Source organism: Labrus bergylta, chromosome 8 (assembly GCF_963930695.1).
Source record: "Labrus bergylta chromosome 8, fLabBer1.1, whole genome shotgun sequence".
Lineage (NCBI taxonomy): Eukaryota > Metazoa > Chordata > Actinopteri > Labriformes > Labridae > Labrus > Labrus bergylta.
In genome coordinates this window covers 12,100,385-12,114,490 of record NC_089202.1, presented here as the reverse complement: position 1 = coordinate 12,114,490, position 14,106 = coordinate 12,100,385, and the positions used below count along the sequence as shown (strand labels likewise).

At 38.4% G+C, this 14,106-nt stretch overlaps 1 protein-coding gene across 1 annotated transcript; it reads left to right on the top strand.

Annotated features, from left to right (window-relative positions):
• Nucleotides 1-2,139: 2,139 nt before the first annotated feature.
• On the top strand, nucleotides 2,140-10,442 carry LOC109994976 (metalloreductase STEAP4). The gene is made up of 9 exons (XM_020648521.3): nucleotides 2,140-2,401; nucleotides 2,523-2,630; nucleotides 4,816-4,886; nucleotides 5,289-5,373; nucleotides 7,285-7,563; nucleotides 7,659-7,753; nucleotides 7,865-8,018; nucleotides 8,142-8,312; nucleotides 9,965-10,442. The coding sequence occupies exons 1-9, from the start codon at nucleotides 2,183-2,185 to the stop codon at nucleotides 10,226-10,228; spliced, it is 1,446 nt and encodes a 481-aa protein (XP_020504177.2). The 5' UTR covers nucleotides 2,140-2,182; the 3' UTR covers nucleotides 10,229-10,442.
• The last annotated feature ends 3,664 nt before the right edge of the window (nucleotides 10,443-14,106 follow it).

Sequence of the window (14,106 nt, the reverse complement as noted above, 5' to 3'; positions counted from 1 at the left end):
CACTTTGCATAACCTTTAAGATATTTTATGTTACACACACTTCTGATTAACACTGTCAAACGTATATAAAAATGCTGGATATTTCCCTCTTGAATTGGTGTCGTTGAAAACAGATCAAGATGGAGAATGAATATTGACCTTACTTTAGTGATGGAAAAAAAACATGAATTAAAATGTTTCTATACCTGCTCATTGCATGTGTGGTCACCATTGTACGACTTAACAAAATGAGTCATATTACTCAGCCAATTACCATTTTTTTTAGTGATAGACATACAGTGTATCTGCATACTGTTCAATTGTCATTGCTACGGGCAAAGTTTGCTTATGTTGCACGGAATTGGAATGCAAGCTCACACCCAAGGGATTTGTAGGTGACAAAGCTTACACACACTGATGATTCAGCAGACAAACACTGTTGACTGTCTTCTGTTGTCTTTTTGAACTAAAACAATGTGACAGAATGAACCCTGCAGCCCACAGTTGTTTGGATGCAATGCAAACAGATACTTTGGTTTCTCTTCTTGTATTCTTCTGGTTCACACATGAATCATTTCCAGAAACCACAGGTTACATATCAACCATGACTGAAACCTTGACTCTAGTCCTTGTTGGTGTAAGCCTGCAGGAAATGTCCTGATAAAACTTACTTACAACTTACTGTATGTGTTTATGGGGGGTAGATCGATTTCCTCTGTCCAACAGGCACCTTTGATGACATCATCAATTAAAGTTTCACTTCAAATTAGTCAATTAATTCAGTAGTTTTTAATATACAGAAAATTGGAAAAGAGATATAGGAGAGAAGCAAAAGTGAGATAGAAAGAGGGTTAAAAAGAAGAGTGGATGCTGTAGGAGCAGGAAGATCTAAAGGAGAGGGAGAAAGAGAAAGAGAGAGGAGAAAGAGAGAGGAGAAAAAAAGAGCGATATCCGGGAGGCAAAGCTAGTAAATGAGTCATCGGAGTGGATCTGCTATCAGGTCTATTCTAACAGTGCCACAAGTGAATGGATGCCTTAAAGGTTAGGCATAAAATGATTTCTCATTTTGCTTCGATATCCCCCCAGGTAGACATTAATGCTTTAGTTATGGACTTGACTGTAAAAGCTCCTGGGGTAACGCGCTGCTTGTCTGCCATAAATATTGCTGGCTCTGTATGCGCGGATTGTGATTTCAATGAGGCTGCTTTTACGGTAAGGAGCATATTTTTGTGCAAATAGTCACTAAAGTTGATGTGATGCTATGTGTCATTTCTATAGCCAGGTAGTCACTCCGTCTGTGGAGCCAGCTCCCCAGGTGCTGCAGATCCTGCAGATCACAGCTGAGTCTTTGCACAGCTCTGATCATCCTGACCTAAATAACCCCACACACACACACACACACACACACACACACACACACACACACACACACACACACACACACACCACTGAACATTTGTGAGAAAAACTGAACATTCATACAAAAGAAAAAAGCCACACACAAAGCATTTCCATTTTTGCCGAGCTTCATTTCTGCTCTGCTGAGTCTGTTCGTGTCACAACTTTGCAGATGTTTTAGCCATGGGGACATGAACACTAAATTTGCACAAATTCTCTCTGCAGTCGTTTGGTTGGAACAGTGGGTTTTGAAATGATAATGAATCTGTGGGCCAGGATCTCCCACATGGCACCATGTCTAGTGTGGAAACAGAAGAAATAGGAAAAAAAAGAAAAAAAAAAAGACAAGCCCTGGAAAGCAGCAGAATAAGATTTTTTTCTCTCTCTTTCTGTCAAATGTTAAAGTCAAATTCTGGCTGAACTAGATTTCACCTTCAAAGAAGCCTGTTTCTGAAAAGCCATAAAATGTTACAAAATGTGAATCTGAGGTTAATGTTATACATCCTTAGAGCAGAAATCCAGTCCTGCTTTGGACAGAAGCAATTATAAAATGATAAAACAGATATAAATATACAGAGATTGTTGGGTGGAGCAATGACTCAAGGTTTGAAATTTGTAATCAGGTTGCATAATGCAAGTCACACATGCCTGCACATGTGATCTCAATGTTTTTCTGTGTGTAATCAGCAGATAAGGTCATAAAGAACAAACTTACTGTAATTAAAGCAGCCAGCAGTCTACCGGTCAGATTCCACTCAGCTATATAGAGCAGGGAGCAGTGAATGTCCAGGCTCAGTGTGTGAAAATGACGGTGGAGAGCAACATGTATGAGGAGGTGAAGCCACAGAGCATGTCCACGTGTGCCCTCGGTGCAGCGGCTGTCCCCGTGCCTGAGCAGCTGTGCATCTTTGGGACGGGGGACTTGGGGCGCTCTCTGGGCCTGCGTCTGCTCCAGTCTGGATACAGGGTGGTGTACGGCAGCCGCAGACCCAACAGCTGTGGCCCCCTGCCTGAGGGAGCTCAGGTACAACACATGACATAACAAAACCTTTTGGGTTTGTCAAAATGGAACAAAAAAGGATTGAGTGTGTGTGTGTGTCACTAAAACATGTGTCTTAATGTTTTGAATGTGTGTGTTTGAACAGGTGATGAGCCATGCTGCAGCAGCGAGGTCAGCCAGCCTGATCTTCATCTGTGTTCACAGAGAGCACTATGGGTTCCTGCAAACTATGGCCCCTAACCTCGATGGAAAGGTGAGTTAAGGTTAACAATAGTACAATAAAAGGATCTGAAACCAGGAGAAGTTATCAGACTCAAATCACAATGGATCAGCTAATCATATAAAAGTAGCACAGGATGCTGAACATTTTTTAGAAATTATAACTACTAAAATAGAATATATTTTGAGTCCTCCACATATACAAATCTTAAGAGTGTCAGTCAAGGTATGGATCATGATCAACAGAAAATATTTTAACTGTGAACAATGATGAGCAGGTTCTGTATTATGTACACATCAGTTAAGATTTTTGTGCTGTCTTTTCTAAAGTACTTCTAAGTATTCAAGTAAATGTGAGCGAATAGTAAAATCTTTATTGAGTAAACGTATAAATGTGTCTTAGACTTCAATCATTTGAACACATCTTAAAAATAAATTGAAAAACAATTATTCAAAACACATAATCTCGTTAGTATGAACGATTATAGAAACGGTCAGCAGGTGTGAATAGTGTCGTACAAATTTGGTAAAGTGAATGAATTTACTATGAAAGACTTTCAGTGCTGTGACATCTTTATTCTGTAACTTTAAAAGCATTATTTTTAAATAAATAAGCATATAAAGATGAATCAGGATTTTTTAACCCCTTATTTCATATTAAAAAAACATTTTTTTCTTTACAACTATTGCCAACCATTGCCGTTCTTTACAGTCTGTTTTTATTATCAATAAAGTTTAAACATTTTTAATAATAGTTTCCTAAACATTCACTTCAATGTTTTGGCTTTCATCATAACATTCAGTTTTCCTAAAAAGACAAAGTGTTGCTTTGTTTTTAGAGCGTTTTGGTTCTTTAAAAGTTAATTTACAAACAAAATTTTTTTAATATTTCATTGACTTGGAAATCCACCAAATAATTCTAAATCCTTCTCAGCTTCTGACATTCGAATACTATCTTTTTACTATAGCATATATTTCAACAAAGACGGTTATCAAGGGCAAGTTTTAAAGGGCAATTACAATACACATAAAACAATAAAAGTATGCAAAGTTGCAATTTACAGCAACAAAACATATACCAAGATATTATGATAATCTCTTTTAAAAACTTGCACACATTCAAACTGATCTGTATAAATCACAAATGATAAAAATGTATTGTTGGTTTAATTATTTTTCAATCATCTTCTTGAACAGATAAAAGCAATCTATTTTATTTCAAGGAGGAAGAAAAACTTGGGCAGATAATTTACTTTGTTTCTGTTTTTTAAAATTGATTTGAGCTCTTAAATAAAATGATTGTTCCTGTAACTAAAATATTGACTTTGTTCTCTTCAAATGTTGTACTACTGTGTCGAGTTGTTCTTGTGCTAAACCGTAACGTAAAGGCTGATTTTTTAGATGCTGACTTCGAATAAATATAAACCGTACAGGGCCTATCTCAAGAAGAAATCCATTGAGAAAATCAGAATGATGTAATAATACACTGTATGTATAAGTAGGCTACTTAATGGAAGGAAACACACGTACAAATGGTGATGCAAGAGTGAAGTAAAAAAAACCCATGTAGACAGTTTTGAGTAAATTTAACAGAACTAATGCTTATGTAATTTCTGACATTACTTAACAGAATCCTCAACCTAACTCTGTTCCACAAAAATATATGTAATTAAGATTTATCATGATTGACTTTTTTTCAATATTAATCTTGTAATGGTTTGGTTCAAAAAAAAAAAAAAAAAGAAAAGTTGTTCTCCCCAAACCTCAATTTATTGTCATGGATACTGTCATGACTAAAATATATATGAATTATATGAATATGAACATTAACCTCTAAGAAGTTGGATTCTAAGAATTTTTCTTTCTTCTTATACACTCAAACTGATTAATTGATTATCAAAATAGAGTATAGAGTTAAATAATCAATTAATTCAACAATAGACAACCTATCAGTTAATACTTTGCAGCTCTTTTGTAATAACAACAGCGTCTGTAAACGTTTCCTCTGACAGTGTGCATGATCAGCATTCCTCTAGGTTATTCTAAAAAAAAGATGGGGCCCTGAGTTCAGTTCTGTTCACATCTTTATCAAAATGACTTAATTAATTAGCATCCCTCCTTTATTTGAGCAGGAATATGAACGAGATAAGATAAGAGTTAATTGGATAGATCTGACTGCTTTTTTTCTTTTGCCTGCTCTTCTCTGTCGTTGCTCGAAGGTTCTGGTGGATCTCAGTAACAACCTGAAGAAAGGCGTGTACCCAGAAGCCAACGCTGCTTACCTGCAGAGGTAACACATTCAGTCTCAATTTTTCCTTTACGCACAAAAGCATATAATATGATTATTTTTGTCTTGATATCAATATGTCAAGACAACACGTTCTGCAAAAATCGTTCTTTCATGTAAGCAAGCAGCTGCCACTTTTTTCAAATGCCAAATACTATCATTATTTATTTTATTTTTTTTTTTGGGGGGGGGGGGGGGGGTGAGTGCTCCTAAATGCCATGGGCTATCAAAACTCCCAACTGGAAATGAAAAAGAAATTGCAGGGTTTCAGCTCCCTTGGCAGGATGTCATGCTGTGTGTCTATTCAGCTTGAGAGGAAAAATCAATTCTCACCATTTTGAGACCCTTTTTTGATAAAAGAAACAATAGCAGTTAAACTAAAAGTCCTTGCTGTGTGTTCTGCAGCCTGGTCCCTGGAGCCGCTGTGGTGAAAGGCCTTAACACGCTGTCTGCCTGGGCCCTGCAGAACGGACTGCTGGCAGGAAAACAGGTGAGAGAGGAGTAAAGTAAAGAAGTAAAGAATCTGTTAAAAGATGTCAGCACGATCAAAGGGAAACAGAGCCAGGAAGCTTCTGAAGGCTCTGCTTGACTAGACCAAACATACAAAGACAAAGCTGTAACAGGAGGAGATTACAGACTTCATCTTTTACAGATGATACATGTTTGACTTCAAACCAGGAAACAAAAACTGCTTTCATCATTTACTGCGATACAATGGGATAAATGTCTGTCAGAATTTGTATTAAAAGGAGACAAAGACTTCATCATGGAAGTTTTAGAAAAGCAATCGATTTCATTTGTGTCGCTGCACATGATTGATATTGCCTTCTTCTCAAAACAATGGAATACAAAAAAATGAGGGCAGCGCTTGTATAAACACACAAACAAACAAACACACTTTATGATGTTACAAACTACAAAGACCCGTGTTTATTGCAGCTTCCGTTTCACAGCTACAAAGAGAAACACAAACATGCTGAAACCTCTGGAGACTAAACCTGAATCTGCCTCGAATCCTCTTCAACTAACCCCCCCCCCCCCATAAAAAAACTCACACACACGCAAACACACTGCAGTGCTCTATTTTCTTTGAAAACAGGTAGCTGTGAGAGATCATAAGTAGTGTGTGTGTGTGTGCAGCCACAGTACATATCTGCACATGCTTGTAAGCGCGTGCTCTTCCCTGGTCAGCAATTTGATTAGATCCACAGTAGGGCTGTGCCTCTGTCACATTTACATTCAGATGGAGATTTAGTCTGTCGGCGGTCCCCTGCTGTTACTGGTGCAGTAATGTAGGGAGACATGGCTGGCTGCCCGGTCCACTTAAACACACACCTGGGGGAAAACTGCTCAATCCTGTTGCCCCCACTGTATGCCTGTCAAACTGCACTCTCTCTCTCTCTCTCTCTCTCTCTCTCTCTCTCTCTCTTACCCTCTCTATACCTCTCTTTATCTCTCTTCTTTTGTACGATTATTTTTGTCTCGCTTTACAAAACAACAAAATCTTGTTATGGCAGAGCTGTGAGTGTGGTAATAACCTTCGCCATGGTGAGAACTCCAATGTGATTACATATTTAGCACCTTATGTATATAGTATGAATGTGCCTTACATAGTCATACACATCCAGCAGTTCCATCTCAAAAATACTGAAACAGCTCTGTGGGGATCAACAAAACCGGGGTAATTCTGTTGACAGACACTGTAGGTGTGTGTGATGCAGTCATGCATTACATATTCCTAACAGGGCCGGTGAGTCATCGAACAACAATCTCTGAATAATTATTAGAAACTGAAAAGCAAAAGGTGATCAGCATGAAGAATTATATGTCTTTTGTTATTCTGGGCAATTTTTGAAGAAAAGATGCACCTGGATTTTAAATAATGGGCGCACAGTCAACGTAATTGCAGGTTAAGATTTAGTAATATGCTCTTATAAATGCTGAAACCTTTGTAAAATGTCAATCAAAATTCTACATTTGTTTTGCCAACATTATTTGACATTAAAGCCTGTATAAACTGTATGACGCCTGCGAGCTATGGGCAGACAACTTGAACTGCACTGCAGAATGTTGGGCAGCATTTGTTGAACGTACTTGAACAAAGTTGAACTCTGTTTTAATTTAGAGCCTGCTAACACTACAGAGCCACCATTTAGCGTCATGTTCAAAGCTTAGAGCACAAATAGGGCATCTGAGCTGGTCTTGCTTGTGTTTGCTAACAGCTAACTTTAGTAAGAATGGCAAAACAATTTCAGATGTCAGGGCATTTGCTTCTTCCAAGGATTGAACTATGCGATGATATGCAATGTTACTTTTACAAGGCCCATATCCAGAGGTTTGTAACTGCCTATTACAATACAATAGTCCATTTTAAAAGGTAACTCAACCCTCTGTGCTCCAGGTGTACCTGTGTGGGAACAGTGCAGAAGCAAAGCAAGCAGTAGCAGAGATGGCCACAAAGATGGGCCTCACTGTTCTGGACAGAGGGTCTTTGTCATCAGCCAGAGAGCTGGAGGACTTCCCCTTACGGTTATTCCAAGAGTGGAGGCTGCCGCTACGCGTTGCCCTTGGTCTCATCGCCTTTTTCTTCTTTTATCTGCTTATTAGAGATGTCATCTACGAGGCTGTTGAAAAGGGCAACGACATCTCCTTCAGAATCATGATATCCTTGGCCAACAAGGTAATGTTGCCCCCCCCCCCCCCTTTTTTTTAAAGTACTGTCCATTTTGTGTTCCTTTTGAAGGATGTGTTCTGGGTTTGCCTCCTACCTTTCAGGTGTTTCCAATCGTGTCTCTCATCATGTTGTCCCTGTGCTACCTGCCTGGAGTCATAGCTGCCTTCCTTCAGCTCTACAGAGGGACCAAGTACAGGTCAGACATCAAACAGGGACAGAAATGTTCACTTACTGTGCAATTTGTTGTTCAGAAAAGGTGTATCATTTTGGGAGTGTGAAGTAACTAGCTCACTTTTGGATGTTCCAGGCGCTTCCCTGATTGGCTGGACCGCTGGATGCTGTGCAGGAAGCAGATGGGTCTGGTTGCACTGGGCTTAGCTTTTCTCCATGCCATCTATACATTCATCATTCCTATTCGCTATGCTGTCAGACACAAACTCATCTCGCGGGTGGTGGATGAGGTACAGCAGGCTGCTTCAAATCCTGCAGGGTTTTCCAGAAATCCTGTACATAGAAGACATAAAGCTTTCATTTCAACAGAGTCGCCAATTTAACAGATGTGTTTCTGTCTTTGTGTCTTTCAGATGAAGAACAATAAAACCACTCCATTTGACTTTGATAATACTGAGGCATGGGGCACTGACTCGTTCTTGGTGCTGGGGATACTTGGCTTCTTTCTTTATGTCCTGCTAGGACTAACATCCCTGCCCTCTGTGGGAGGAACTCTCAGCTGGAGAGAGTTCAGCTTCATTCAGGTCAGAGCGCCATTGAAAAATGTGTGGTCCTCTAAGTGCGTGTGTTAGTTTCAGTGTTGGTGTGTGTGCTTGTGTTCACCTTTAAGCCTGTACTGTGTTGTTGTTATCAGTCATGTGCTCACTATCAGTAAACATATCTTATTGGTCCTTTCAGAAAATCTATATTTGTAGTAAGCATGTTTTCATCAGAGTTATTAAAGTGTTGTAAAAAAGCAATAAGTCACAGGTTCTGTTCTCCCTTGGGCCTAGTTAACTAACAGCATAGACCGGGCACACAGAACGAAAAGCCCTACTGACTTTAGCCCAGGATTTTAAATGTTAAGTTATTCATTAAAGAGAGTTATTATACCTAGTATGATCCTGCGGGAGAAGATTATGAATACAGGTCACAGATCCATTTGTGTAAAGGTCAGGTCCACAGATAGAACTCAGATAGGGAATGACTCAGCGATAGAGGTCAGGGTCAAGACAATCCTTATGATCTGGTGTGAAGAAATGTGACTAATATCCACTGATGATCATTTATATTATTTGTTTGTTGTTATTACACTGGTGATCAGGGTTGTAAAAATATTGAACTTAAATTTCTCTTAAAATGTTTTATTCTCATAGCAGAGGGACACACTTCTCTAATTTGGTAAATTATCATAATGGAGGCACAGTTTGTTATTGTGCTAAATCAAATCAGCTTTTTTTTCTTTATGGGCTGTTTGCACTTATTTCAATCCTCTTAAAAGAGAACATCTGCTAAATGCTAAAAAAAAAGAGAAAGGAATGGTATACAAAAAAAGAAAAAGAAAATGGAGACTCTAAGGCCAGTGGTGCCACTAAAGCAATTATTCCGAGGCCAGTGAGACAATTTGTGCATTGATGGAGCTTATTGTCACAGAATAGAGCCAGACATTTTCTTTTAATGTCATCACTAATGTCACAACAAGTTCACTTTACAGGCGTTTTATTCCTAAAGTCAGTTGTACATGAGATTTATTTGACCAAATTGCTGTTATATCTATTGAAAGAAACATGCTGAATATGATTACATCCACATTAACCATTAAAGTAACCATCAAGTATTTTAGCTTCAGGGGCTTAAGCTACTTAAAGAGTTTTACAGAGGGCCAGATGTTAATGATGCAATATCTGCATTTGCCTTTAACATGTCAGTGAACCTTGCTGAAACTGAGAAGAAGAGATTGATACCACAAGCACCCAGTTAGCTTAGCTGACTTACTAAAGAAAAAAAGCTAACTTGACTCTGTCTTTAAATAATTAAATCCGCTTACTAGCACCAAGGGCTAAATAGCTAACATGTTTTATCTTGCTTGTAGATCTATGCGCAAACCAATATGTAACAATAATATAGTGTTAAGGGATTAAAGTATATGACAGACTTTTTTCTGGTTGTGTTATCTCATGCTGATATGTGTTAACTAGTTAACTTTTAGCTGCTGATATAGGCAGATTCTGTTACCTTTGTACCGCTTTCCGCTAATGTCCTTTACACTAAGCTAACAGGTGGCTAGCTCTAGCTACATAATTAGCGTATAGACACAAGAGAGGTATCAATCCTCTCGTCAAACAATGCAATAGATCACCTTTTTTTCTAAAATGTCACTGTGTTTTTTTTAACATTGACATTTTATTTTCCTCAGTCTAAGCTTGGCCACCTGACCCTGTTCATCTGCACATCACACGGTTACATTTACGGCTGGAACAAATTCCTTCGCCCTTCAACCTACAAATGGTACACTCCTCCGGGCTACATGCTCTGTCTGATTGTGCCCTCTGTGGTGTTGGTGCTCAAGTTTCTGGTCCTCCTCCCCTGTGTGGACCGGACCCTAACCCGCATTCGACAAGGCTGGGAGAGGAACCAGCCAGGTGAAGAGATGGCTATGACTAAGGCAACCAATTTATAATCACTCCTTTCTTAAGAAACAAAAAACAACTTAAAACTGTATATAACTTTCCATTTTAGAGATACAGATGATAGTGAAGTTAAATATTTTTGTCATTTGTAAATGATTGATCATATTTCATTCTTCTGATTTTGAAAAAAAAAAAAATCTTTAATTTTTCTTAAATACACTCTTTGTAAAAATAAAAATAAAAAACATATCCATGATAACTGTGTCCATGCTCAGTTGTTGTTTGTGTCCTATGATCTGTCTACACTGCCTTTCAATTGTGCAATATCCAAACAAAACAGAAACGTATAGTTTATTTCAGCCAAAATTGACAGGTCTCCATAGATATAAATGTTTCTTAATGTGTATTCCCTGCAAACTTTCAAACAACAGAAATGTTTGTGCTGTGTCTTTCTCACAGAATATGGTGAAAAATAGATTGCTATCCCCAGCCGACATCCATTGTTTTGATAAACATAGGCAACAGTTCTCCTCCCCTCTCTCCCTCGTAGCGGTGAGATTGTATCCCTGAGGTTGCTCTCTTTCAGGATGCTATTGATCTCCCAGTTTTCTAACATAAATACCTCGCTGCCCGAACCATACTGTGCATACTCACACTTACACAGTGCATTCAAATGCAAAAAACCCCAAAGAAAGGAGATTGATGTAAAGCTAATTATATTCCCACATGCAGGGTCAACACACAGAGATGTACACACTGGTGCCGACAACTAAGTGCAACTACAGGTCGCAGAATTTGTAGCCAAAAGCAGTTGTTATTAAACCAGTCCCTAATATATCCAAAACAGAGTAACAATAAACAACAATTTTAGAGAGCCAAGGGGAAAAGCAAAACAGAATGTAGGCTCTATAAAATAGACTTTTACCATATTCAAACAACAAACAGTGACATTGTGCTCAGGCTGTCATGATGTCAAACTGTTGTGTCTTTAGGCATTACTTTTATAATTGAAGGAATAAAACAATCCTTATTATGTCACAATTTCCTTATAGATAAGCAACTGAGACAATAATGAGGGAAAATCACAACTGTTCAGATTTTTTGTTAAAACAATTGTCTATGTTTGAAAAGCCATTAGCTTCCAGTAGACAACAGCTAGCCACTCCCTAGCTAATATTACCATTAGCATTACATTAAAAGGCATAAATGAACAGCCTGTGGTAATTTTAAGAGGGAAATGATTGTATACAAACAGCTGCTGTCTGACATTAGCTAAATTATTTTATTTTTGTTTTATATGTAATTGATTTTACTTCCAAAATTAACCTAAATGTCTCTGGATTTTCAAGATTGCTTTTTCTTATCAGTCGCTAATCAATGAAGAAGCAAAAAAATCACAACAATGTGTCAAATTTCATACATTTAGGACTTCAGACATAAAACACTCATAGAACGAGGATAGCATTTGAGCATCCCACCCTGGGCCTGATCTCAGAGTAAAATGGGCCATCTTGTGAATATGGTCAATGGCCCAATACCAATCTCCGTCATCACTGACTCCTGGACCTTGTGGCACTTTCTCCGTTAAGTTTCCTGCCATTAAGCGTTAAAGTGCTTAAAGGCTTTGATGAAGACTTTCCACTCCACATTTCATGTCCCATTTCCCATGGTTCATAGGGAAGTTGTTGACTTGTAAAATGACCTCTACTTAATGTCAAAAGTTTGTCAGAGTTATTTGTGTTTTCAGTCAGAAGACTATGGCTTTCCCCGACTTCTGTTTGTTTCCACCGTTAAGTCATGACACAAATTCATATTGGAGGCACAGCTTTTTATTTAGGTTAGTCTATTGGCAATGTTTTTTATTCAACGTGTTCTCAGTATTGTATGTCCTATTCCTCCTTTTTATATCACTTTAGCCCCAATGGACTCACACATTCATGTCTGACAACAGTTAAGTGTGTGAGGTTGAAGACTTCAGCCTTTAAGGGGCAGATTGAATTTGAGCCAATATTGAACGTTTGCCCTCAATTGGTTCTGATAACAGATAAGGGACTGCCAGGTAGGCAGGTGACTTGATCAGGTGATGAGCAGAGGTGGGAGAGTCCCTAGTGACTGCTGGTAAACAGGTGCAGAATAGCAGGTGTGAAATGTGTACATATTAACATAGGAATATAGAAACCCTAATCAGATAAATGAGATGCAGAGGAGGGAAGAGAGGAGGATGGAGCAGCTGTCTCTGCGACAGGATCTGGTGCTACAAGAGGAATATGCAGCGGCTTTCCCGCCCCAAGCAGAACATTTAGTCAGAGACATCCTGTTATCTAGCATCTAACAGCATTATCTGCACACACAATCTGCAATCCCTTCCACCGTCTCAAGTTGTATTATTCTCTTATTACCGAAGAACTGCTGTTGATTTTAGCCTATCTCCTGCTGCTGGGATGTGTGTGTGCCATTGTGTGTGTGTGTGTGTGTGTGTGCATGTATGTGTGTGTGTGTGCTGATATAAATAAGATAGAGTATTCCAATATTGCCCTGGGAAAGAATTAAGATGTAGCAACATTGAGAAAAGCTGTGAAAAAAGCTAGTTTACATTCATCATCTGCTCTCGCGTTTATTCTCATACACCTATAGGCTACCATGAAGCTGTAATAAGATTATGTGCGTCCAGCCATGAAGACTTGCCTCTATGAGCAGAAATAAACAGATGGAATTGTGGGTAGAAAAACAAAATCATGGACCATAATGTAGAGTTCAGCCAGGATTCATCACTCTATGATGAACAAAATGTTTTTATTATCACTGACATTTGTCTGAATTGTTGTCTTAAATTAACAAATGCACATGCAGGGCATGACCAAGCTGCTAAATAACAATTATCTTGTTGGAATTTAATCAAAATGTATGTTGCAAGTTGTTTTAAAATGTTGACTCTTTTATTATTGGGAAAGGGAAAGATGTGTATAAACTGATTTTTTTCATGTTTAATGCACCTGTGACTAATGTAATGTCATTTTCTATCCCTACAAAGAGTTAAAATGTATTTAAAGACTGATTACAAACAACATGAAATAAAACACTTCTTTAGTCTGCTTCTAAGATGTTGGTGTTGTGTTGTTTAAATTATTTTCTTTTAAATAAATCTAAGGCTGCACAACTTGAAAGAGTGTCTTGCTATCTTTAAGTTTTGTTACTCTATCCCAAAAAATTATTGAATGTTTAAATTCCTTCTTCCTTTTGTGAACTTGGAATTGCAAGCTCTCAAGGTTCAAAGAAAAATGTAGTCTTATTGCTTAAAATAGATAGAATAAAAGTCTCTGCCTGTATGCTACATTTTGACATACTGTTTCTTTGAAACAGTTCAGAAAGCCCAACTCCATAACACCTCAGGATTGCTCTTAAGACTGAATAATAGGGCACAGCATGGGGTACATGTACCGTGGCTCAGGAAATCAAGCAGGCATATGGCATCCAAAGGGACCCAAGTGTTCCTCATTGTCCGCTGGATTAGACTTTCACAATATGCTCCAACTCTCAAATCTCTCAGTCTGTTGAGGTAAAAGTTGCCCTCTATTACATCAGGAAGCAGCTTGCGTACCACAAGGGGCTTTTTCTGAGTTCTCACGCAGCACATAACACTTAATTGATTCAGCAGGAATGTCAAAAGAGAGGTGTTTAAGGTGAGCAGTGTTACTGCCTCTTCTCCTCTAGTGCAGACTAATTTATGTTGGAAGTCCCACAAGGTTTGGAAGTAGCCTGCAACATCCTCAGTGCTATGTAGTTGGAGCAAATTGTGCAATTCGTTCAGAAAAGAAAAAAACTTAATAGAAAAAGATTAGAAAGGCTTACTGTCTTATTTTGATGTCGCTAATAAACTTGTGTACAGGGTCAGTGAGAATGAATGTTTAAACAACAGGCATCATTAGGA

Excerpts from the sequence above, each read along its gene's own strand:
- LOC109994976 (XM_020648521.3), top strand. The coding sequence starts at position 2,183 with ATGACGGTGGAGAGCAACATGTATGAGGAGGTGAAGCCACAGAGCATG. Across the intron at positions 2,631-4,815 it reads CCCCTAACCTCGATGGAAAG|GTTCTGGTGGATCTCAGTAA; the intron begins GTGAGTTAAGGT and ends CGTTGCTCGAAG. Across the intron at positions 8,019-8,141 it reads TCTCGCGGGTGGTGGATGAG|ATGAAGAACAATAAAACCAC; the intron begins GTACAGCAGGCT and ends TGTGTCTTTCAG.